This window comes from Macrobrachium rosenbergii, chromosome 27 (assembly GCF_040412425.1).
Source record: "Macrobrachium rosenbergii isolate ZJJX-2024 chromosome 27, ASM4041242v1, whole genome shotgun sequence".
Classification (NCBI taxonomy): domain Eukaryota; kingdom Metazoa; phylum Arthropoda; class Malacostraca; order Decapoda; family Palaemonidae; genus Macrobrachium; species Macrobrachium rosenbergii.
The window spans coordinates 10,662,650-10,687,078 of NC_089767.1; the positions used below are offsets into that span (position 1 = coordinate 10,662,650).

At 39.3% G+C, this 24,429-nt stretch overlaps 1 protein-coding gene and 1 long non-coding RNA gene across 2 annotated transcripts in view; one reads left to right on the forward strand and one right to left on the reverse strand.

Annotated features, from left to right (window-relative positions):
* The window catches only part of LOC136853395 (uncharacterized), a 305,968-nt gene extending 297,519 nt beyond the window's left edge, over positions 1–8,449 (forward strand). The window contains exon 3 of the long non-coding RNA XR_010857446.1: positions 8,315–8,449. This is a non-coding gene — a long non-coding RNA (uncharacterized lncRNA). The remainder of the gene's footprint in view (positions 1–8,314) is intronic.
* The window catches only part of LOC136853394 (calcium-activated chloride channel regulator family member 3-like), a 33,580-nt gene extending 15,257 nt beyond the window's left edge, over positions 1–18,323 (reverse strand). The window contains exons 1-4 of the mRNA XM_067128857.1: positions 17,974–18,323; positions 8,278–8,474; positions 7,589–7,713; positions 284–450 (exon numbers count right to left, since the gene is read on the reverse strand). Coding sequence (XP_066984958.1) covers positions 284–450; positions 7,589–7,713; positions 8,278–8,445 — 460 coding nt within the window. The 5' untranslated portion in view covers positions 8,446–8,474; positions 17,974–18,323. The remainder of the gene's footprint in view (positions 1–283; positions 451–7,588; positions 7,714–8,277; positions 8,475–17,973) is intronic.
* Positions 18,324–24,429: the final 6,106 nt, after the last annotated feature.

The following is a 24,429-nucleotide window of genomic DNA, read 5'->3' on the forward strand; positions in this document are numbered from 1 at the left end:
CATTGTAACTTTCCACCTGTCCATATTCTACCAGTGAACAGGGGCACAGAAGCTAGTGCCCGAAATATATGGTTTCAACGTTTAAATAGTGTTTTATGGGCCTTCTTATATTCATATTACACTGTAGTATTACAGGAAAAGATATTCATATATATATATATATATATATATATATATATATATATATATATATATATATATATATATATATATATATATATATATATATATGTGTGTGTGTCTGTGTGTGTATTAAAAAACAAAATGATTTGCAAAAACTCACCTGTATCTCCATACCTCAGTTGCACTGTCAAGTCCGTGAGGTAGGTCATAGGCACTTCTAGTCTAGATCCTGGCACTCCGCAGCCTCCTCCTGGTACCGTCAAGGGAGCGTCGTTGTACCTCCCATTCTGGACTATTCGTAGGTCACTCCCTTTCCATGATTCCCATCTGAAGGCCAAAGCTTCATTCATTAAATATATTGTTCAGTTTTACCACATTCTCTCATTTGATTATGTATTTACTTATTTCACTCTAGGCCCTATTCTCTTTATCTTAAGATTTATTCGTCGAAACTTTTTCTAACCCTTCACAAGGCGGTAAATATGAAAGGTTTCAAAATTGGAAAACTAATTAGGACACAATGGCGATTTGTGCCCGTCAGATAGCAGGGGTGGAGAAGATCCTGACTGTGTCTTGAGCGCAAGCGTAGTAATACAGTGGCTGTTCCAAAGAATGGCGTATCTACAGACTGCAGTGACTACAGGCCAATTTCTATTCTCCCTGTGCTCTCCAAAGTCGCAGGAAAACTCATTTTTAAGCCGCTATATAAGTATGTGGAATCTAAAGGATTGTTAGTGTGTGATATACCTCCAAATGTCCATATTCATTTGTTTACTAGTTATGTAATGGGTGGTTCGATAATTATATTGTAATGGTAATTGGTTTCGAATGTAAATAAACAAGCGAGAGTTCTGTATATACTTTTCTTTGTATGTATGTAACGAATACGGTTAGTCTCTGTTTAGCCGTCAGTTTGTACAGTAATCTCTTATTAAAGAGACATATCTTTGCTCGTGTTTCTTTGCCAGCCTACAAGAGATCAAACATGGCGCAGTGAGTAGGATCTGTTCTGCTGGTGGAATGATCGTAGTCAGAGGTGATTCAAAATTTAAGATTTGATTGACACGATGGAAGAGCAACTACAACAATTGACGGAGCTGCTGGCGAAGCAAGCGGATATGGCTCAGAAGAGGGAAGAACGTTTAGCTACGATGTTAGAAACCATGATGAGCGCGCAAAATGGAAATGTCAACGAAAATCGTCAACGAAGTGGAGGTGCTGAAAACACGCAAAATGATGCGCAGTACCGGTATAAAACTCCCCCATAGTGCCACACCCGCACCTCACCTGTCATCGTCAGTCTCTTTGAAGGAGTTCGATGCTTGGCGGCATAAATTTGAAAGGTATGCAATGCTGACTGGAATCAAGTCATTAACGCCTGCTGAGCAAAGGTCGGTTCTCGCTTCTCTTTTTAGATGAAGACTGGACACGAACATTACGATATGGCCTCGTTTTCGGCTGAGGCAGATCTTGAAACTATACTTGATGCCATGGAAAGTCACTTGCGCGGTCAACGGAATATCATCGTCGACAGAAGAGAATTTTACCTAAGGAAACAAGAAATAGGTGAGAGTTTCGACGATTTCCTTTGTGGTATCCGGGAAATTGCAGCATTCTGTGATTTTTGTTCTTCGTGTATGGACAATAGATTGAGAGACCGTATTGTTGTTGGCACTTGTGATGAACAAGCTCTAAAACGTATGCTAGAGGAGAAGGACCTGAATTTGCAGAGGGCTGTAGATATTTGTCGAGCTTCTGAGAGTGCTAATGAGAATAGCGCTACAATACGAGGAATGATCCCACAGAGTATATCAAAAGTTTCACGGTACAAGAGAGACTACAAGAAAGCACCCAACAGTTTATATAAAAATGAAAAATGCTTTAGATGTGGAAAAGATCGACATTCTGACATGAATGTTTGTAAGGCAAAGGACAAAAAGTGTTCCCAATGTGGAAAGATTGGACATTTTGCTGTTGTGTGTAGGTCAACAGGAAAGGAAACTCCCTCTTTGCTGAAAAAGAGTAAAGATTCGAAACTAAAGTCAAATGGTAGACTTAACAGGGATGTACATAGGATCATAAGTGATGTGTATGTTAGCAGTGCCATTTCTCAAGCAACCCCGAAAGTCCAGATTCACATTACCCATCCTGCAGGGAACTCTTCTATACTATGGACACCGGATTCAGGAGCAGAAGCAACGGTGATGGGCCTCAATGTAGCGAGGTCTCTTGGTATATATCCCTATATGCTTGAACCTTCTAAAATTGAAAAGCTTTGTTCGGCTGGTTATCAGACCCTTAACTGTGTGGGAGCTTTTACTTCACACCTTTCGCTTGGTGATCGACAAACTCAAGCTGAAATAACTGTGGTGAAAGAAGTAAAGGAGCTTTATTAAGCTGGTTTGATTCTATTGCTTTGGGAATTCTACCGGAGGATTTTCCTGCTCAAATTAATTCTCTTCCCGTACGACTGTCTGTAGATCCAGATGAAGAGAAGGGCGCAAAGGACTACAAAGAAAAAAAACAATACTTGTAATGTAGTTCATACTCCTGTTGCACTTCCAAGGTGGCCTTATGAACGTGATCCAACTGAAGAAGAAAGGGCAGAGCATGCTGCAGCTTTGGTATCAGCATTTCCTCGGGTATTTGGTGCCACAAAACACTGAGGGAGATGCATGGAGGTCCCATGCATATAAAGTTGTCTGAGAATGTGAGACCATTTGCTGTGACAGCCCCGCGCACTATACCATACAGCTGGAGGTCGGAAATAAAGGATCAGCTTGATGAACTTTTGGAGAAAGATATTATCTGTAAGGTTGAGCATCCAACAGAATGGTGTCATCCCATAGTGCCTGTTGCTAAGAAGCCAAATGGAGTAAGATTGTGTGTCGATCTGACTAAGCTCAATAAGTATGTATGTAGACCCACTTATCCTGTACGATCACCACATGATGCAGTAGCTTGATTAGCACCGGGGCAAGGTGGTTCTCTACACTAGATGCAAAAATGGGATATTTCAAGTCAAGATTGCAGAAGAAGACCAGGATCTCACATGTTTCATTACCCCATGGGGTCGCTATAAATTCAAGCGAGCGGTAATGGGACTTATTTCTTCAGGAGATGAATATAATCGAAGAGGAGACCAAGCTCTTGGTGACATACCACAAACTGTAAAGATAGTTGATGATGTTCTTGCATACGATTATTCTTATAAGGATCATCTAGCCCATATTATTTCTATCTTGCAAAGATGTGATGAGTATGGGATAACTCTTAATCCTCAGAAAATTTGCTTCAAAAACGTGTAGTTGATTTTTGTGGGTATAAAATCTCGAGCCATGGCTACACAGTTGATTCCCGCAAAGTTTTGGCTATTGCAGACTTTCCTGTACCACAAAAAATATAACAGATCTTCGATCTTTTATGGGACTTGTTAATCAGCTTGGAAGTTTTCTTCAGTAATTGCACATGAAGCACAACCACTCAGAGATTTACTGAGGCAGCGTAATGAATGGTGTTGGACAACACAGCATGATTTGTCTTTTGGGAGAGTGAAGGAAGCACTTACTGCACCCCTGTACTTGCACATTTTGATGCAACTTTGCCAACCATGTTGCAGACAGATGCATCGCGACTGCATGGTTTGGGATTTGTTTTACTTCAAAAGCATGGAACGGACTGAAACTAACGCAATGTGGCTCAAGATTCCTTTCAGATGTTGAAACGAGATATTCTGTGATAGAGCTGGAAATGACAGCTGTATTATGGTCAATAAAGAAATGTCATACTTACTTGGCTGGATTACCTCATTTTGATGTTGTGGTAGATCATAGACCATTGATACCAATTCTTAACAGTAAGTCACTTGGTGAAATTGAAAACCCTAGACTTCAACGCATGAGGAGAAGCTAAGTAATTTCAGTTTTACTGTCCACTGGCAGAAGGGAAGTATTCATTGTATTCCAGATGCTTTATCGCGTGCACCAGTTCAGGATCCTACGGAAGAAAATTGTTTGAATGAGGATGGATCCACTGATCCTTTGCATGTTGCTATTGTGAATGCCCTTGACATGCACGAAGATGGTGTACTTCTGACACCCCTAAAGGACAAAACGCTGGAAAAGGTACGTGTTGCTGCTGAACAAGATGCAGAATACAATTCACTTCGGAAAATTATAATGAAAGGTTTTCCTGAACACTGCCATAATTTGGAAGTAGAACTCAGGCCTTTCTGGAATATACGTGATATGCTTGCTGTAGATGATGACCTAATTGTTTATGGAGCAAGACTTCTTATACCCAAGAGTCTTCGACGGAAACTCTTGAATGTCTTCACGATGGTCATCAGGGAATAGACCGCACAAAAAGGAGGGCGCGACAAACTGTTTACTGGCCTAAAATTGGCAGAGATATTGAGAACATGGTTTCTTCTTGTATCAAATGCCGTCCTCTCCTACCAAATCAAAGAAATGAACCTCTATGGCAAGTAGAGTTTTTGAATCCGTATCTGCGGATTATTTTTCATGTCATGGGTCGTACTTATCTTGTTTATATTGACAGGTTGTCTGGATGGCCTTGTGTATCTTCATGCCAGGGTATAGCTTCTGCATCCAATCTAATACGGTCACTGAGGGCTATATTTTCAGATACTGGTGTTCCTGTTTTGTTGAGAACTGATGGAGGACCACAGTTTGCTTCGTCAGCTTTGAGACGTTTTTATCTCGCTGGGAGTAGAGCATCGCATTACTTCGCCATATAATCCGAAGGCAAATGGACATGCAGAAGCATCAGTGAAAATTATCAAGAAGCTGATTATGACTACTGCTAAGAATGGGAACCTGGATGCGGATGAATTTGCCCGTGGAATGTTGGAGCTTAGGAATACACCTCGTGCTGATGGCAGATCACCAGCTCAAGTTTTATTTGGTCATCCCCTCAGGTCTTTTATTCCAACACATCGTCGCTCATTTGCCAAAGAGTGGCAAAAGAAAGCAGAGGAATGTGATGTTAAAGCAGAGCATTTGCGAAGTCAGGCGAAGCAACGATACGACAGTACTGCCAGACCCCTTTCTCATTTGAAAATGGGTAGTTATGTTGATGTTCAAGATCACACCACAGGACTTTGGAATCGCCCAGGTGTTGTTGTCGGCATTGGATCAAGGCGAGATTATCTCATAAAGATGGGCAGTGGGCGCATTTTGTGGAGGAACCGAAAGTTCCTGAGACCTCATCGACCTTTTCTACCAATATATGGATCAAGCCTTGATGCAACTAATACTCCCAGTAAACCAAATGATGTGGAGAAGTCATAAGATAATTCTACTGCTGAGGTTATTAGCAAATCAATCCTGCCTTCACCAGCTCCACGTCGTAGTTTGCGGCATAGGAAAGAACCTGATCGTCTACAAGTAAAATGGAAGAAAAATACATATGAATAAGAAGGATTTTCAGACGCCAGGGATTATAATATTATTACCCTAGACGTCTTAGGGGGAGGTGTGTGATATACCTCCAAATGTCCATATTCATTTGTTTACTAGTTATGTAATGGGTGGTTCGATAATTATATTGTAATGGTAATTGGTTTCGAAATGTAAATAAACAAGCGAGAGTTCTGTAAATACTTTTCTTTGTATGTATGTAACGAATACGGTTAGTCTCTGTTTAGCCGTCAGTTTGTACAGTAATCTCTTATTAAAGAGACATATCTTTGCTCGTGTTTCTTTGCCAGCCTACAAGAGATCAAACAGTTAGCTGATAGTTAATATGCTTATAGAAAGCAGTTAGGTAAATTTAATTGCAATGCTCTTTTAAATTTGACATGCCATAAGCAAGAGAACCTTGGTATGGGTTTTAAGTGTAGAGTAATTCAAATAGATTTTAGTGCTGCTTCCAATTTAGTAAATCACAAGGCACTTATTTATAAACTGCAGAATCTTAGAGTAGGCGGTTAGGTTTACTTCAAGATTTTCTTACCGGTAGGCAGCAGCGAGTTGCTGTTGATGGGATCTTTAAGCAAACCAAGACCTATTGCGTCTGGAGTTCCACAGGGTAATGCTCTTGGTCCACTGTTATTTTTAGTATATACAAGTGATATGGTTGTTGGCCATGGAAAAAATTATTGTTCAGCATGCCGATGATGCAACACTTGTGGGTGTAGTGAAGTCTTTCCTTATGAGAAATGAAGCTGCCCCTAGTCTCAGTCGTGACATGGAGCGGATTAGTGAATGGTGTAGTCGAAGGGGTATGAGGCTGAACTCCAGCAAACCGAAAACACTATTGACTACTGATCTTGTACAGATTTTCCACCCCATCCTCCCCTTCAGGTGGATGGGACTCTGCTGAATGAGTCTGAAGCTTTAACTTTTTTAGGTGTAACTTCTGACTCGCATCTTACTTTTGAGAAACATCTAATGAAAGTTTCAGCAAATGCCGCACGAAATTTAGGAATCGTTTGTACGGCCTCATACATTTATAATAGTGATAAAATCGGTGCAACCTGTTTTAGGTCATTTGTCCTTCCTTTACTAGATTACTGTTCTCCGGTGTGGATGTCGGCATCTGCCAGAGATTATCTCTTAAAGATAGAGTGATTCATGGCGGTACGTCTCTGTTTCCTAATAGTAGCATTTATGGATTGGACCATCGACGGATGGTCTCTTGTTTGTCACTTTTTCATATTCACATCCCATTTTCTTGCCGAAAGCAACCAGATTTGGCAAACAGCCACACCAATACGCAGTAAATGTGCCTCAATGTCGAACTTTTCAGTTCCAGAGGTCGTTTATTCCCACATCGTTGGACTTTGGAACGGTCTCCCTGAGGATGTTGTGCGATTGGAGCTTCAAAAGTTCGAGCGAAAATATAATGCATTACTACCTTAATACAATTCTCCCTGTATCTTAGTAATTTACTTACATTTTCATCTATTATTTTATAATTTGTTAATTTATTTTTTCTTTATTTAATAATTAATCTCTCTTTCTTGTATTTCCCATTACCATCTGTGTCTTCTTTCTAGTGAACACCATACTCTTTGGAAGCTTGATTATCAAGTCAATGGCCCCTGTGGGCTTGTTCCATATGAATAGGGTTCATCTTCTGAATAACAGAATAATAGATTAGGTGAAATGATGTAGCATCGGGTCTTGGATAAGAAAGGTTAGATTATTGCGGATTGGCTTGGTATTTCATAGGACTGTTGTTGAAATATATCTATTTAATTTCTTCCATTTTTGTATATCGATTAAAGTTTTTTATCTTACTTAATATTGTGTTTAAGTATGAAACCGTTTGCTTGTGCACGACTATAGCTGCTAAGCCAAAAGAAGCTATCATGGACAGGCATTCATCAGCGTTTGTGTCACTGATTTTGGAACTACTGTGCGATGTTCCCATCATATTGTGTGTGTGTGTGTGTGTGTGTGTGTGAAAGAGCGTGTGCGTGCTTGAGCGTTTCACTTACCGTCCTGAAGCATTTCTGGTGGGAGTAACTGACCAAGTCTTCGGCAAAACGACTGTGATCTCTGAGAAAAAGGCCCGATGGTTCGTCGCTTCGAAAACTGCTTCTGACGCTTTCTTCATCATTTCCTTTGAAAGAAATCCAAGGAAGGTGGTGATATATATCAGTTACAGAAAATTTATTTCGGGGTTTGTGTTAGCAATCGTGTTCGGTGTTAAATGAAGGACGATGTACTTAGGACTCTGTAATGTGATACCTTAGGTATTAAGACTACGATATGGTTATGCGCATATAATTATTATTCCTGTGGGACTCATTTCAGCTTATTATCATAAACTATATCTTTTTGTTCGGTTCCCTGGTGTTGTAATTTTGATGGGTTTCAGGTGTTGTTTATTATCTTTTATATTTCACATATTACTATTGTTTTACTTCTTTTTGGGTTTCCTGAATTTTAGCAGTGACTCTATAGTTGACTGAAAATATTTAGGGTGATCATGAAAAAGATACAAAATTTGCACATTTTCGTTAGCTTATCTAAGTGGATTCTTTATTCCATGGTATTACCATTAATGCTTACTATATTTCATGTTTCCAGCTAGGCAAGGATTCCATGCAACAGTTAATATCAGAGCAAGTATTTCTAAAGCAGGAGGAATGTTCATTTTCGTTGTTACCTATTTGTTCCATACCTGAATGTTGTTAATGATTTTTTCTTGTTGTTCGTAGGAAGGTGGTGACTGATTTGGGTCAAGAGCTACAACCAAACCCTTGTACCTGTTGTCTTCCAGGACAACCATACCACTAGCTACTCTCCAGTACAGGACAGTTGTTGTGACCAGTAGCAGCCCTCCTTGCATCTTGACTAGGTAAGAGAAGTTAAAATTACCTGTAGAAAGTAAGCAGAGGAAGAGTGACAGGTCGTACAGTTGCTAGTTTGACAGTTTTATTTTTCACATAGAGCAATTAAACCCACAAGTCACATGAGGGGAAAAATAAAGAACAGAAGGCATTTGACCCCCCCGAACCTCTGCTTCTTGAACAGAGACTCTGAAAAGGTGAAAGATGCGCCTTGGCAACTGTGTTGCAAGGTCTTCACTTACCTCTTAGTATTGAGTGCCGACCAGTCCTTCCTCTTATTCTCCTTAGGTCTCTGATTGCCAGGAAACAAGAGTTCGTATTCCTTGGCTAGGCTATAGTAACATTTTTCGTCTGTTCAACTGTAGGTGTTTGTTAAGTTTTTTCTTAAAATTCCATAGTGAGCAACCGGATTGGTAGTTAAAGTTCTTCAGGTTTTGTGAGACTTAATTTAATGTGTTTTACCTTATGGTGTCAAATTGACTTGCAAAGTTTTTCACTGTATCAGTCAAGACTGGCCAGTTTATTGTGGTACATTTTGTAAGGGAATCCTAGTTTGAGCCAAAGGGGTGAGGCGCTATATTTGTTGTGTTAGCTTGTTTATAAGTAACCTAATTGGTAATGAGGAGGTGTGTAGTTATTATTATTATTATTATTATTATTATTATTATTATTATTATTATTATTATTATTATTATTATTATTATTATTATTGCTAATAGATTCACAATTTCGTGAAAAACAATCTGAGTAATAAAAATCCACAATTATATAGTAAATATATTACTATGTAAAAAATCAAAGACTTTCGAACACCTGAACGGTGTTCCTCATCAGTGTTAACGTTAACACTGATGAGGAACACCGTTCAGGTGTTCGAAAGTCTTTGATTTTTTACATAGTAATATATTTACTATATAATTGTGGATTTTTATTACTCACATTATTATTATTATTATTATTATTAGAAATGACGATATTGCCAAACGAGCATGCATCCCTGGCTTGGGGGTACAAACAGGCATTTTTCCTCTTTTTTGTTCACTTTCCTGTTTTTTTGAAAAAGTGTATAGGACAGGCTGATGAGAAAGCAAAAGATGCTTGGTGGATTATCAGAAGCGCCTTCTTCTTTACCAAAGCTTTTCCTTCTAGACTTTTCATAATTTGTAAATCATCTTGACTGCCCTCTCCCAGTTGTTGTGGCAAACTTGGCGGGTTTCTTAGTTGCCTTACAAGGTGTTCCGGCTGCAACTTGTCGACCAGTTGCTTCCGACACTTTTTTCAATGACATATGTACAGGTCTATTTATACTTTCAACGAAATTTCTGTAAATGGCGTAAATACTGTTGTTATTGATTGTAGTATTATTGTTTATTGTTCTGTAACAAAACCAACAAATACATTAAAAAAAAACAGCATAATAAAAATCAATTGATTTTTAGATTTTTATTATGTTGCTGTAGTTATGAGTCTATTTATAAGTTTTGCTATTAATTTTTATTATGTTAATTTTAATTCTTTCATGAGATCTTGAGTAAAGCCTGGGCCTGCTACTCATTACTGTAAGAAAAATAGCAGAGTATACTTTACTCAAATATTTGGGGCTTAAGGTCAAATTTTCTTGATCTCCAAAGTTGTGCCCATAACTATGATTTGATGTTTTTAGCTGAGACACTTGTAAGTAGTTTCAAGTCAAAGTTCGAGTTTTTAATCTCAGGGTTTGATGGCTCTGACTTTATCTTTGTAACATCCCACATGCGTAAGGTATGGCATATATATACACTAAGTCCGGATGACCTATTTATCGTCAGAAAAACTTGGAGTGTAGTTGCCATGAAGTTCTTTGTTTTAAGATTTTCATTAAGTTCTAGTGTTTACGTATTCGCTATTTACCACAATCCAAACAACAACGATTCTATATATGACTGTCCCTTGGAGAGGATTAGTACGGCTCAGTCACAGGATTCAAAAGCTTCATTCGTTATTTGTGGAGACTGCAATACAAAGCACAGCAAGTTCTGTGTATCCTCCGAATTTGTCCAGCTAACTGAGGAACCAACGCATATTTCTGGTAATAGATTAGGCCTCATATTCACAAATGTTCTAGCTCTTGTCAAGTCCAAGGTCTGCGGATAGGCTATATAGGCACTTCTGATCATTGCGCCATTGAGATGGACGTATCTGACAATAAGTATATTCCTAATGCCACCATTCGAAAAATAGTGTGGCTGAAATGTATAGCCAATTGGGATCGCGTTATTGAAGCTTGTCGGGCACTTAATATTTCAGATGCTGTATCAGATTCACAATCCAAGAAGGAGTTCAATGAGATGCCAATGACATTTCAGTAAGTTATGTACCTAGAAAGGTCATCAAAATCAGGACAAATGACCAGTCATGGTTTGATGATACATGTAGATGACTTACCAAGACAAACACCAAATTCAACTCATGGAGACAAAATCGTTCACATGAAAATTACACATATTTGTCGAGTCTCGCCGTGCTGCAAATAGAATTTACCATATAGTTGAGAAAAATTACAATAATTCCTTAAAGAGGAAACTTGAAGTAATTGCTCAGCCTCATTTGTGGTGGACCAAATTGGCATCATCTATCTTTGGGTCAGGCTCGTCTTCCATTCCACCACTGCTAACAGATGATAGTAGATTGGTAAATGGTCGTAGGGAAAATTCGGAACTGCTTCATCCAGCTTTTAAAGCTAAGCGATCAGCTGAGGATGTCCCTCTCCCAGATACTTATCATCCTGAACTTATTCTTACAACATTTGCATTTCGCTCTAGGGATGTTAAGAAGTCTTAATAATCTTGATAGCTGGGGTGGAAAAGATCCTGGTGGTTTCTTCCCTTTGTTTTTTTAAAAACGTTTCTGTTGTGTTGTTTCCTAAGATTAGTAGATTCTATGGGTTTTTATGTCGACATAGTACCTTTGCCATCTTAGTAATACAGTACCTGTTCTAGAGAATGGCATATCTGCAGACTGTATTAACTAAAGACCAATTTCTATTCTCCCTGTGCTCTCCAAAGTTGCACAAAAACTTATTTTTAACAATAATAATAGTAATAATAATAATAATAATAATAATAATGTATGTGCATACGTTTTTGGCACTACTTCACTAACCTCTTATTTATAATTCTTTATTTTAATTTTTAATGATTCAGTTATAGAAATGTCGATAAAACCTCACGAACGTGGGCCAATAAGCCTAACTGATATGTAAGCATATACCTACTTATTTTATTAACGGAAAAATAATTCATGCATGCGCTCAGATAGTTCTCCTTATTCGATGTTATTATTATGATTATTTTGATTTCAATGTTTTAGAAGAAAAAAATTACCTTTGATGAATTTACTTACCAGTAGACACGTGGTTATATTTTCCCTTGTATACGTATTTAACATACCTATTTCTTTTATATGTTCACGGTTTTGTCCTGTATATGACATGGCTTCAGTTTTTATGATCACTATAAATGGTCAAACTTTTATTAAAGGTAGTTATTCCCGGTAATTTTTTTTTTTTTTTTTTTTGTAACTTACGATGCCTGTGCTTTCTTCCTCTATTTTTTCAACCCCTTTGTGTCTTTTTTCTTGGGAGGGGTCTTTGGCATACGTCTTGTGGTGGAATAACTTTCACTCTCAGCCTTTTAGCTCCATTTTGTGAATATTTTCATTTATAGATTTATTTATTTATCATTTATGTGAATTATCCTCATTTCTTAGATATTCAGATTTGGCTTCTACTTTTGTATTTTACAGTATTTTCCATCACTTACCCTTTATCATATTTGTCACCGGGGTAAAAATGTTACCCTCTAGCAGAGTCTGGCTTTCCATGAATATTGGCCTTCAACAAACATTGTTTTACTTTATTCGTTAAGAACCTCAAGTCATTTCTTTAGGCTAGACAGCTACCATGAGCCTCGGTCGATTGTTTCATTTTTTCCTCTCTTTAGGCGTAATAAATAGGTCTCAAGTCTCCTTCTTCAGGTCTTTATCTACCCCCTTTTTTCCACGATTCCACCATTTCCTGGGGTCTCCCTACGGTCCCTCTACCTGCTATTTCCATATCTGATACTTTTCTAACCAACTGCTTCTCATCCCTTTTCATCACATGTCTAAACCATCTCAGTCTTTGGAATCTCAATCTTCTATCCAGCACATCTCTCTACCAGTTCCTCATTAGTGATACGATCTTCCCACTGTACTCCAGGCATTAATAGTAAGGGCGTGACCATAGTTCACATCCTTACAAAATCTGCTCCATTTTCCGTACAAATGACTGTTTTTGCTGTTGATTTTCACTATCCTAGTAAGCTCTTTATCCTCTGCAAAAATTCATAAAAATTTTTGTCCTACACTTTTCCACTTACATGTAATGTCCTATTTTGAAATTTAATCTGTCTCTAACAGCATGGAACAACCTAAGCGATCGCTGTCAGGGCTACATAAATTTTTCACTTTCCTCATAAAAAAAATTTGAATTGCCCTCCAAAAATATCTTTATTGCTGCCTATATCGTCAGCACACTCTACATTACTCTTCAGTCATTTTCATATTATAAGCTTTTTCCCCTTTACTCAAAACCCTTAAACAGCTGCCTCATAACAAACACCTGATCCAGTTACCCTCTTCCTTATCTTTACCCGAACTGTTCTTCTATCAGTCCTGTTGCCTGTCTTACTTTCTTAATGGAAATCCTACCAAACACCTTCCTCAGCACTTATGCCACCTAAATTTCTAAGTCTCTTGCTGTCTCCCTTAACCTTGCAGTTAGGAACAATTATTCCTACCACCCAATACCTTTTAAATTTTCCCTTCTCCACGCATACCAGACAAATCGGGGACAGTCAATTGGTCATACTCTTATTATAGAACTACTGCATCTCCCAGGTAATACCCAGGTTTACTTTATTCCCATCAGCTCTGCATCTTTTGTGTCCCCCCATTCAACAGATCTCACAAAAAAATTAAATTTTTCATATTCCCGTAAACAAATTAGAGCAGTTTTGTAGTCTGTGATGCTCATCTTCTAAGTGACAGCCAACGTATAAGACGTGACAAAATTATGTTCAAATATTAGTTGTCTTCCATGTTTTATACTTTCTTTGAAAAAGAAATAACCAACTGTCTGGGGTGATGGGAAGGGAGTTCAGAAGTACCCGTGTGACTGGAAAATGTGGGAATGTTTTTTCTAAGTACTACATTGATGACCCTCTTTAGCATCTTTAGTTATGATCCCATCCATATCTAGTGCAATGAAATATTGGTTAGCCATGGACTAGCTGATATGATATAAGGTGATAAGTTGCAGGTGCAGCAAAATTAGTAAATCATCAATAATTTGGTGTAGAACAATGGTTCAGTTAATGACGGGGCCTAAGGGTATATTGCAGTTTACTACCAGTAAACCATCTCAAAAGGTAGATGTAACATTTAACAAGCTTTTGACATCTTTGATATTTGTGATGTTATTAAAAGAAGTTTTCCTTATGATGAAATGGGCTTATGTATGTCATAGATCAAGAAATTTTGCCTAGATAAAATACCAAAACTTCCTTCTGGTAAACGATAATTTTAAACATCGAGACAACATCATTAATTGGCACCGTTTGCACAGTAGATTATTTATGAATGTGGACTATATTTGCAAAATCAAAAGGAAGAATAGCAGAGCGTGCTACATGTTGTATGATGGATAGTATTAACTTCTCTACTTACTGTAGATAAGAAGGGATATATGCTAGGACTCATTAAGAGTTTATCACAGCATAGCTGTATAAAAGCTTGTAGACGTAGCTTGTTATCTGTCTGAATACACATTCTGATGTTTCATTCTCACCTAGTAAGCATGGTAGCCAGCTTGCTCACCGTTTTGCAATGATGAAGTGAGGCTTGTACTGAATCAAGTGCACTAATCAAGGTAAAATACAAGGAAATCCTGCCTTGGGATGATATCTTGTCGTGACATTTACGAGGGGGTGGGGGAGGCGGATGCTCAGGCAAATATATTAAAAGCACCAATAAAGGATCTGAGACCTTGACATCAGGAGGAAGATCACATGTGGATTGTGAGATAACATGATGAGAACTAATTTGAAGAGTTCCAACTTTCCAAGCTCATTCCACCATTGTAGTTGACTTTGAACATGATAGATTTAGATGGTGACAGCAATAAATTGCAGTGCAAAGCTTTGAGCGCCCAGTGCTAGTAACGCTGTAGCTCATCTTATGTACTGCCCAACAATACAAATCATCAAAAGTGTTCGAAATAACACTGTCTTGTAATAGAACTTTATTAACTCAGGGGCATCAACTCTTTAATCGTAGTTTCACTGCAAGACTGCCCCATGGCACAGCAAGTCGTGAACCCACATGTGAAGGAAAGGAGTCACCGTTGCACAAATCTTAACACTGGATTTTTTGAAGCAGAATGATAGATTCAGGTATTTGGCTGTGATACCAATATCATGTGGTTGCTTTGACTGGACTAAGGGTATATTGCACCCTTTATGTTGGGGTAAAATACAGCCTCACTTTGCCAGTAAGGAAAAATGTTTTCTTTCCCTTGATTTCAGGACTTGGCAATCCATCTGGTTTTAAGTGTATTGTCATTTGAGAACTTGGTGATTACGTTGGAAGGATATTCAAGATTGCGATGCATGTCAATGCTTCAAGAATTTTTTTGCATTCTGTACATCTCTTTGTAAAATTATTTGAAAATTAGAGGTGTGTTCTGGCAAGAAATGAAGTGAGAAATGAAGTGACTCAGGTGCCACAGACTTATGGGCAAAGTGGAAGCTTCATTGAAATCGAAAAATACTTTGATTGGAATAAGCTAAACAACTGTTCTTAAATGAGTAATCACAAATCACGAAGTGTAATAAAGTGTGTAACATGGAACATTCCATTGCTTGCTAACTAATGGTTTCACGAAAATACATTAACCTGTATTATAAGACTGTAGGAATTACAGCAAAAAAAACTTACCACTCGAAAACAAATTAAGGTAAATGATTGAAATTTTGCAAGAGTGAATGAAAATTATTTTGAAGGTGCAACGAAATATGGAATTCATGCAGAAATTACAAAAAAAAAACTTTCAAGTAAGTACTAAAGATAATTAACATGTATTAGCAAGAACTGACAAAAGCAATGCTGTTCCCTTATAGTTATTCAACTCTAGCAACACGGGTGGTAAATTATAATCGAAAAATAGTTATTCAACTCTAGCAACACGGGGTGGTCAATTATAATCGAAAAACAAATGTCCAGTGAATCTCACGGGTTTTCACTAGCCGTTCGTTAACTTAATGGTTTGTTGAATAAACTTCTGGTTTCTTATAAACAACAAATTTCCTTGAATGTCTCCCGAAAATCATTTACAAGCTCGCAAGCCAACCTGCGATTCTTCAGAGTAAAAAGTTAGTATAATACCATGGTTAGTGATGCTTTGACTAATACAAAGAAATTGTACCACGGAAACACAACGCTGACTACGTGGAGAAAATAAGTTAATGAATGAAAACTTTCTGCTTATAGTAATAAAAAGAAGTCTCGTTTGAGGAAGATAGTTTTGTCGTTTACTCCCGTAAAACTCTCAACATTAGTATGCAGTCATTAACTTTAGGAAATCTCCATCAACTTTCAAAAATAAGAAAAAAAGTACATTATTTTTTGTAGCAATTACCCGTGTGCTTCCTAAAATCTATTGAAAAATGAATAGGTAAATAATTCAATTAATGGAGATGACTGGTATCATAAACGCAATAAATTGATTACATAAGTATTTTGGTAATTTGCACATTCCTTGTTAACCTCCACCGAAGCCGGTGATAACTTGGTATCAAAGGCATTTCTAAACTATACAATCGAGATACGGTCCTCCTTATCAGATATGTGAAAGGGTGCGCCCCTTTCAAAAGATGAGCGCTTCATCCCCAAAGCTTTGGCGGTCTATTCATTATGGCATTTATTGCCAGGAGAAGGCTGTGGGCCAGAAAAGAAATCTCTTTTCTAATCAGCAAATAACGAAAGAAATGATGTCGAAATGCGTTGCTTAACTGAGCATTATATCTGGCCTAATACAAAGTTTTTTATTCACTTATTATTTTGTTTATTTGTTACGCTTTTAATTTCTGTGTTACATTTGCCTCACCTGTTTGTTGATTCTTTTCCCTTGATATTAACTGATCGATTTTCTCGTATTGCCAACCGCCTATAATATAACGCAGTCGTTATATACAATCGCGAGAGAATTGTATAGCAGTTGATTATAGTTTGGAGAGAGACCTAGGGCGAGGGAACTGGAACTGAGAATCTCCACGCTTTTGCGGAGTCTCTGGAGGGGTTCCACGCTTGAGAAATATAGTGTTTGTATGATCGTTGTATTGCCGAATTTCTTATCACTCATGTCAGGGACTTCTTTGTTATTTACGACAAAACATGAGTTTCTTTGGTAGCGTTATATTTTGCAGAATTGTAATGGGCTTGTGTGAAATGATCACGTGATTTTACAGTAACATCTTGTGCTGAATAATGGCAAAAATAATGTTTATACGATATAGAAACGTGGTGCAATAAACCTTTTTATTTGTTATTCACAAATGAACAGCTGTTATTATAGAACAAACCAAAAGGCTTTTACTAGAGTAGCAAGCTTTCACAGAATTGGACATCCATTTTTGTTAAAAAAAAAAATGGTACTCTTTTCATGCTGCCCAATTTTTAAAATTTTTATCTATCAGTTTCTGACAAATGAATCTTTTGTTTAGGGGATCCTTTTCGCACAGCTTTTGTATGCCAATTTCGCTACTGAAAGGGTTCTTCATTCATTTTCCAATAAGGCGTCTATCACTTAGAAGATCCTTTAAATATTCTTTAGCTTATGGAATATTTAATACTAACTAATATGAGTTAATTGAAATTATTATTAATATCATCCTAGTCTTTCTGGGTACGTCTTAAGTTGGTTTTGGGCGTGTAAATAACCGAGGAGGAGTAAATCAGTGTTTTAAATTTATTTTACCCCGCCGGGGGGGGCGGGGTAGTGCAGTTATTGCACCTCACTCGGTGCACTGTAGGCATTACTTAGGTTCTTTGCAGCGTCCCCTCGGTCCCTAGCTGCAACCCCTTTCTTTCCGTTTACTGTACCTCCTTTTCTTTTTCCTCCATCTTGCTATCCACCCTCTCCTAACAGTGGTTTCGTAGTGCAACTGCTTTGAGGTTTTCCTCCCGTTATACCTTTCAAACCTTTCTACTTTCAATTTCCCTTTCAGCTCTGAATGACCTCATAGGTCCCAGCACTTTGGCCTAAATTCTGTATTCCATTCCTTAAACTTATATTAGGATTCGTAATAGGAATTTAGCACCTTTTCTTTGTCTTTCTTGGAAAATCGTAAACCGAATATATGAAATATTTTTATTTCGGCGCTCACATTTAAGAATTCACACGAGTTAAAAAATTGATAATTCTGTTTAAAACAGGAAGATATTACTGATACCTTTGCGGTTCGTCCTTTTTCTCAGTCAAGTCCTTGGGATATTAATAACACGGTGGAAGCACCACAAATGCCACTGCAAATTCACTGAGTTTGTTTCTGACGGCTGCTTACTGTAATCTATTGATCAACCGAATCAAATTTTGAAAATGCTCCGAAGTCCGATAAAGCTGCTTTATCAACGGCAAGAAGTATTTCGGTGTCAAGATAACATCCGTAATTAAATCGATCACACCTTATTCTTCTTCGTTAATGTGGATTATCTAATCGTCACGTCCTCTTATGGCATTTGTAAGGAGGGTGACTGTGTTGGAGTTCATACGATCCCTTTTCATTCGACATTTCTTTCACCCAATCAGGGGCGTTTGGTTATTTACAGGTTTTACCTTCTTCTACTTTCTGGGGGTTTCTTATTTTTTGTATATCTATCAAAAGAACAGACCTTTTATGCTATATTAGTTTTATTCAAGGAAACTTAGCTGTGATCAACAAAATTGCGTACCCTTTGTGGATTTTCATATCCACATGTACGGTTAATTCTTGATTCTACATTTCAGTAAACAGCCTTTGACCACCGCGATACGAAGTCTCTGTAACTTACAGAAGTTAGATACACTTAGGAAAGAAGCCAGCATGTAAAACATTCCTGAAGTCAGTGCTGGTGGGGCGGGGAGGGGAGTAAAACCACTGATATGATTCCAAGGATATGTGCAGTAAATATTTTGGTTCCAAAGAAGAGGTTTGTTAAACTCGATGCTATTGGAATCTTCCAGTATGCAGCCCCTCCTTTTTTCTAATACAGTACCCACAACATTGTGTTTACCTGCAGAAATGTGGCGGATCATAGTTAAGGTAAAGAAAAAAATTCTATATTTAGCGCACGCTCTTACAATCCACGTTTGTTGTCTACAAGAAATTCTGTTCTTGTAAATCACCGTGATTCTATAGGACCCAGCTAATTTGATGTAATTCATTCGAGCCACTTGTTCAGAGGATCTCTTGGTAGTGCGGCTCTCAAGGGGTTGAGGAGTCAGGGAATTTTACACATTTATACAGGTGACGAGCCACAATACTTTGAAAGAGGAACTAGTTGGAGCAAAAAACAGGGCTAGGTACAGTGAGTCCTACTAAGTATGGGGAAAAGAAAAAATTGCATCTAAGAGTTACGCAGTGAAGTCTGCACATGACAGAAGGGGGGAAGGTGTCACTTGACTCACGTTGATAGTGGTTATCTGATCAAAGTTCCAGGACACAATAAAAGTGTGCGGTGAGAAATAAGGGTTGAAAGCTTGTATATAATTTTTTTTATGATTGACTGCATTTGGACACAGCCGTTCTGGTTTACTGTTTCTTAGTAAGATTAACTGTAACTCTCAGAAACAGGGTAGTTCTTGCAGAATTCCTTGTGAACAAAATGGATAATACATTGTTCTCTATTCCAGGACTAACTATTACGACAGCCAATTTACACAAAGAGAGAGCACGCCCAGCTTATGAACGCGCCATAGGTCATTTAATAGATGTCATGGCTGCCATTAGTTCCGGTAATACTTCCAGATTCCTTCAAGGAGTAAAAGATAGGAGTGCTGTAAGTCTGTAATACAGTCCAGGTGAACATATGGTGCTTTACATTAAGCCACACCCTCGAGAAGTGGTCAGGCGACCAATCTGTCAGTATTTGTATCAGGGATGTGCATTAGCAGTATCGAAACAAATTAAAAAATTCAGCCTAATAGAAAAACTTTGGGAACTTGAAGCTGCCGGGATGCAAGAAAAGAACTTCGATCCTAGTACACGAAACGCTGTGTATCTGTGTTGACAACAGAGAACATAATGATCAGAAATACCGGGTCGTGAAAAAGCTTACCGGTTCGGACCACCCCCTGCCGAAATGTCCCTCTGCCAAATGGATACCTAGTCAAAACGTTCCCGGCGACTTTGCCGAAACGTCTTGTTAAAATGACCTCCCGACCTTCAGTGAAGACGTTGGACGAAAGTACAATCACAAGTCATGAAAAATCACTCAGAGAGAGAGAGAGAGAGAGATTATTTTGTTCTAACGAATTCAATACAGGGCACACTAAGTCACTACGTAAATACTGACTTGCAAACATTTTAATATATATATATATATATATATATATATATATATATATATATATATATATATATATATATATATATATATATTTGACATGAATATTATCGGGGGGGTGTCTAGTTTAATACTAAGGTACACTAGGGATATATGCAACTTACCTTAGATAACACTGCAATCTGGACTCTGGCCTTGAGGTCAGATAACATGTACATCAAAATACGGCTGAAAGCCTGCTTCAAAGGGGAGTGATTAGGTAAACTCTGGGTTTTAACTTAATTATATTTACAAAAGAAACACATGTCAGAAGAATAGTAGTGTAATCTGAGGCAGGCAAGCAAGGGCCAGAGAGGTTATAGGTGTTAGGGGCGCAAGCTGCCAAAGGGAGGCTAGAATCTTAAGCTTTAACCTTCTAATCCATAAGACCATTTTCCCTCGAATTCCTGAATGGCAGCAGACTATTCTTTCAGAGACACTTGGATGCCCAACCACCACAGCCACGCCGTTTTGAAACAAAACGTTTTCATCCCGTTCCCTGGGATCTAGGCGGACGACACCAGACGGCGGCTGACAATATATCCAAGCTCGTATACGTCTAAGGTAAAGTCTGAGAGTTAGTCTGCGCCAGTACCCACTGTCCCCCTTTCCCGTCTATTTAATCCTTTCTTATTACATCTCCAAGACGTTCACATTTTCCTTTCTACTCAGGCATTCCCTTTGTGTAAGCTGCGCCATTCCCATTCATCCTGTAAAGCACATTTGTTCAGTATTCTAATAACCTGAAATTAAATCCTACCATTAAAGTGTTCAATTGGGCTAAGATTTAGAAGGTAAGATTGTTCATGGGGCTTTGTATAGTAGCAAGGGAAGTTTCCTTTGTCCAACGCCCGCCCCCCCCATGTTTGTATTAACTTTGGAATTCTCTTCCAGGAGGCATCATACCCTGCCCAGTTGCAAATCTATGCCAGGACCCATAAATGACTGCCATCCAAAGTTTGCAACCATTCCTGGTCACAGCGTGATAGCAAGAATCCATTGCCTACACAGAAATCATCTTGATTAACTGATTGCCATTACCCTGAAATTCACCCCTTCCAATGTGTTATTGTCTGTGAATGGATGCATTTTAACATAACTGAGTCATTTGTCATAACTGGGATTGTTGTATCTGTGGCCCCTCATTTTTACAGTGCTTATTTGCAAATTACTGCATTATTGATCTATCATATGTAAATTATGTGTCTGTAAATTGTTACATGTTTTTGGTCTCGCATATTTGCCCCCATTCTCTGTAAATAAACCCCTTTTTAATTGTAAAAGAATTTTAATTCCAAATGGCGACCTTCATTATTTACGTAAATCCAGGAAGATTCTAAGGTGAGTTTCCAGTAGTTCTCCTTTTATTCATAAACTTGGACCCCCCTTGGCACGAAGGCAGTCTATAATAATAAATTGTTTCTGTTCCCCTCTACACCGAGGACCCAGTTTATGACAGTGACGACCAATACCAGGATCTAGTCACATTAGTGATCACTAGCCTCGCTATTACACTATACTAGAAACGAACCAGGAATAAATCAGGCATTTAAACTTAATCATTCATTTGTAAAGTCTCTGCTGAGCAAGTTTTCTTTGGTGACGGCCCATTTTCTTTGTGTCCGCAGTTCGTCACACCTGACGGGCCAGGTCATGTAAATTCATTCATTTAAACTGTGTATGTAATTATTTATTTGTCCTCAATTTATGTACCGTGTATTTCTTCTTTCGCAGGCATCAAGATTATATTCAACTTTAATTCTGTCTATTTTCACATTGTAAATTGTACTCGTTCGCTGTATTTTATTGTTAATTGTTATCAATCTCAGGTCACCTATGCCCTCATTGTGTTTCGCAGCGCGACGCCAGTCTGCCGCTATATAAACCGCCTGGATCATGAATAAATCAGCAGTTAACCTTTACCTGCTTGTTTCTTTTGCACCTCTTAAAGTGGTGACCCCAGAGTGACTCCTGAAGCCATTAGTGGACCCACACGGCGACTCAGTCTTGGCTTCAGGAGTTTACTCTCGCCCGTAGCGGACTAATCACGGCGCTGAACCAGCGTTTGGGCGTGCTGACTCTCGTCGGCAAAATCACCAGCGTCATTAGCGGACTCACACGGCACGCTCCCAAGTGCGTTTTGACGTGAGCACCCTACTCCATTTAAGAGGGCAAAGAGCGAGTATGGACGCGGACATCCCTTCCCTCGTTCAGTTAACAGCCGACCTCCCTCCCATATCACCCGCGGCCATCCCCGCGCCGAGGCTCTCATGCCCCTCCACACCTCTGCCCACGCCCCGCACTCTCCCCAGCCCGGCGGGACAATCAAGGGCCATCCTGTCCATAAAACTGCCGCCGTTCACACAGGGGAATCTGTCGGCATGGCTCTACAGGGTTGAGAGCCAGTTCAGGATTGCGGATCTTAACAACGAGGTGCTGCAGGCAGATATAGTACTCAACGCCCTGCCGGAGGAGATCTACAGGAAGCTCATCCCGTGGGTGTCTGACGCATGCCCTCGACCTCGCCATCAACCCACGGCAGGATCAGAGCGTCATGGAGTCATGGGGCATGATCCAAGACCTCCTCACCCTCCCAGGCACCGACGGCAGTAAAAAGAAGCGCGAAATAAGCCTTTCGCGGGAGATCCTTCTCCGTTAGCTCCTCCCGGAGGTGCGCACACAAATCCCTGAGCCCTACGCGATGCCCCTTGAAACCCTGATCCGCACAGCACAGCACTTGATAGACTCCGTGAAGGCAAAGAAGCGGGTACCAGTACCAGCTGCCCTGGGTCCTCCTCGGGTTGAGGACCGTCCCCAGAGCCTACGGCGAGCCGTCCGCAGCAGAAAAGGTCTTCGGGGAGACCCTCGTAGTCCCGGGAGAACTCATCACAGGAGAGCGAGACGACTTATCATCGCAGAGGCTCCACGACAGGGTTGGGAAGTTTGCCCCCTGCCAGCAGATGTATACCGACAGGACATCCCCCTTCATGCCTCCCGGTCTGTCCTCCGCCACCCACGTCTTCGTCAGGGACGATGCTGTACGCCCACCCTTAACCAGGCCCTACAGGGGGCCTTTCGTCATGCTTGGGCGGAACAAGAAGGCACTCTGGCTAGCCATTCACAGGAAGGAAGACTGGGTGTCAATTGACCGTCTCAAGCCCACATTTTTGGAGAAGGGCGTCGAGGGCACTTCCCAAAGCCTCCCACAGGAGGTGGCATCCCCCCAGCCCACCCTGTCAGCAAGGAGGCCTCATGGGCGCCCCCGGAAGGTCTGAGGACCCGGCAGTAGAACAGCTCAACACACCCATCCACAGGACACCATGGAGGACAACCACCCACCCCCTCCCAGCTGGCATCGAGGAGCCGGGGCCCCATCCGCCGCCCCAACAGATACCTGCTGTGATCAGACGTTACCTACGTCTTGTGGGGGTAGTATTGTAAAGTCCCCCACTCAACGGGTTCTCTATGGTAGACATCCCGTTTTCTACAGTGCCTTCACATGCGACCTAAGATCAAATGGTCGCAACCTTATTATCATTATTGTAAATTGTTTATTTATTATCTATTCATTTGCCCTTGTACCATGTATGTGTGACAGAGTATTTTTATGTCCGACCAGTTATTGTTAATCATGATGTTTTCTGTATGCACCTGTCCTGTTTTGCACAGAAATAGTTTGACCTCAGGTCACATGTAAAAATTTTGTACTCGCGGTCTCTGTGTATACGCAGATGTCCGCACGCCACTTTATAAGCAGGTTGCTTCGATAATAAACCAGCAGTACTTGTCTTCCTGCTCTTTCTTTAGCACCTCTCACAGCATTATCCATTATCAAGAGGATTTTGAAAGCCAGGCCTTTCTCTAAATAACTCTTGACTTTGGAGATTATAGCTTTACGCCATTCATCTGGAAATAAATTTCGAAGCCATAAATGATTATAAAACTCTAATAAGTATGACTTTACCAAAGGTGCTAAGTGGCAGATCATCTCAAAACAAATATTGTCACCTCCAGGAGCAGATTTATTGCTGTTCCAGAGAGCATATTCCAACTCTGACATACTAAATTTTCTATTATAATATATATCTTCTGTTGTTTCAAAATTTATTGTTATTAATTCTATTTTTTTTTGTGTGGAAGTGTTCATCTAAATTCTTATCACTACTTACATTTGCTAAATTTTCTCCCATTATATTACTTATTTCTTTTGGATCAAGTGTTCTTTTCCCATCTTTTAATATGGCATGTCTAGGTGGTTTAACATGGGTACCATTTATTTTCCTGAATTTTTCCCATATTTTTTGTATGGGAGTATTATTAGAGAG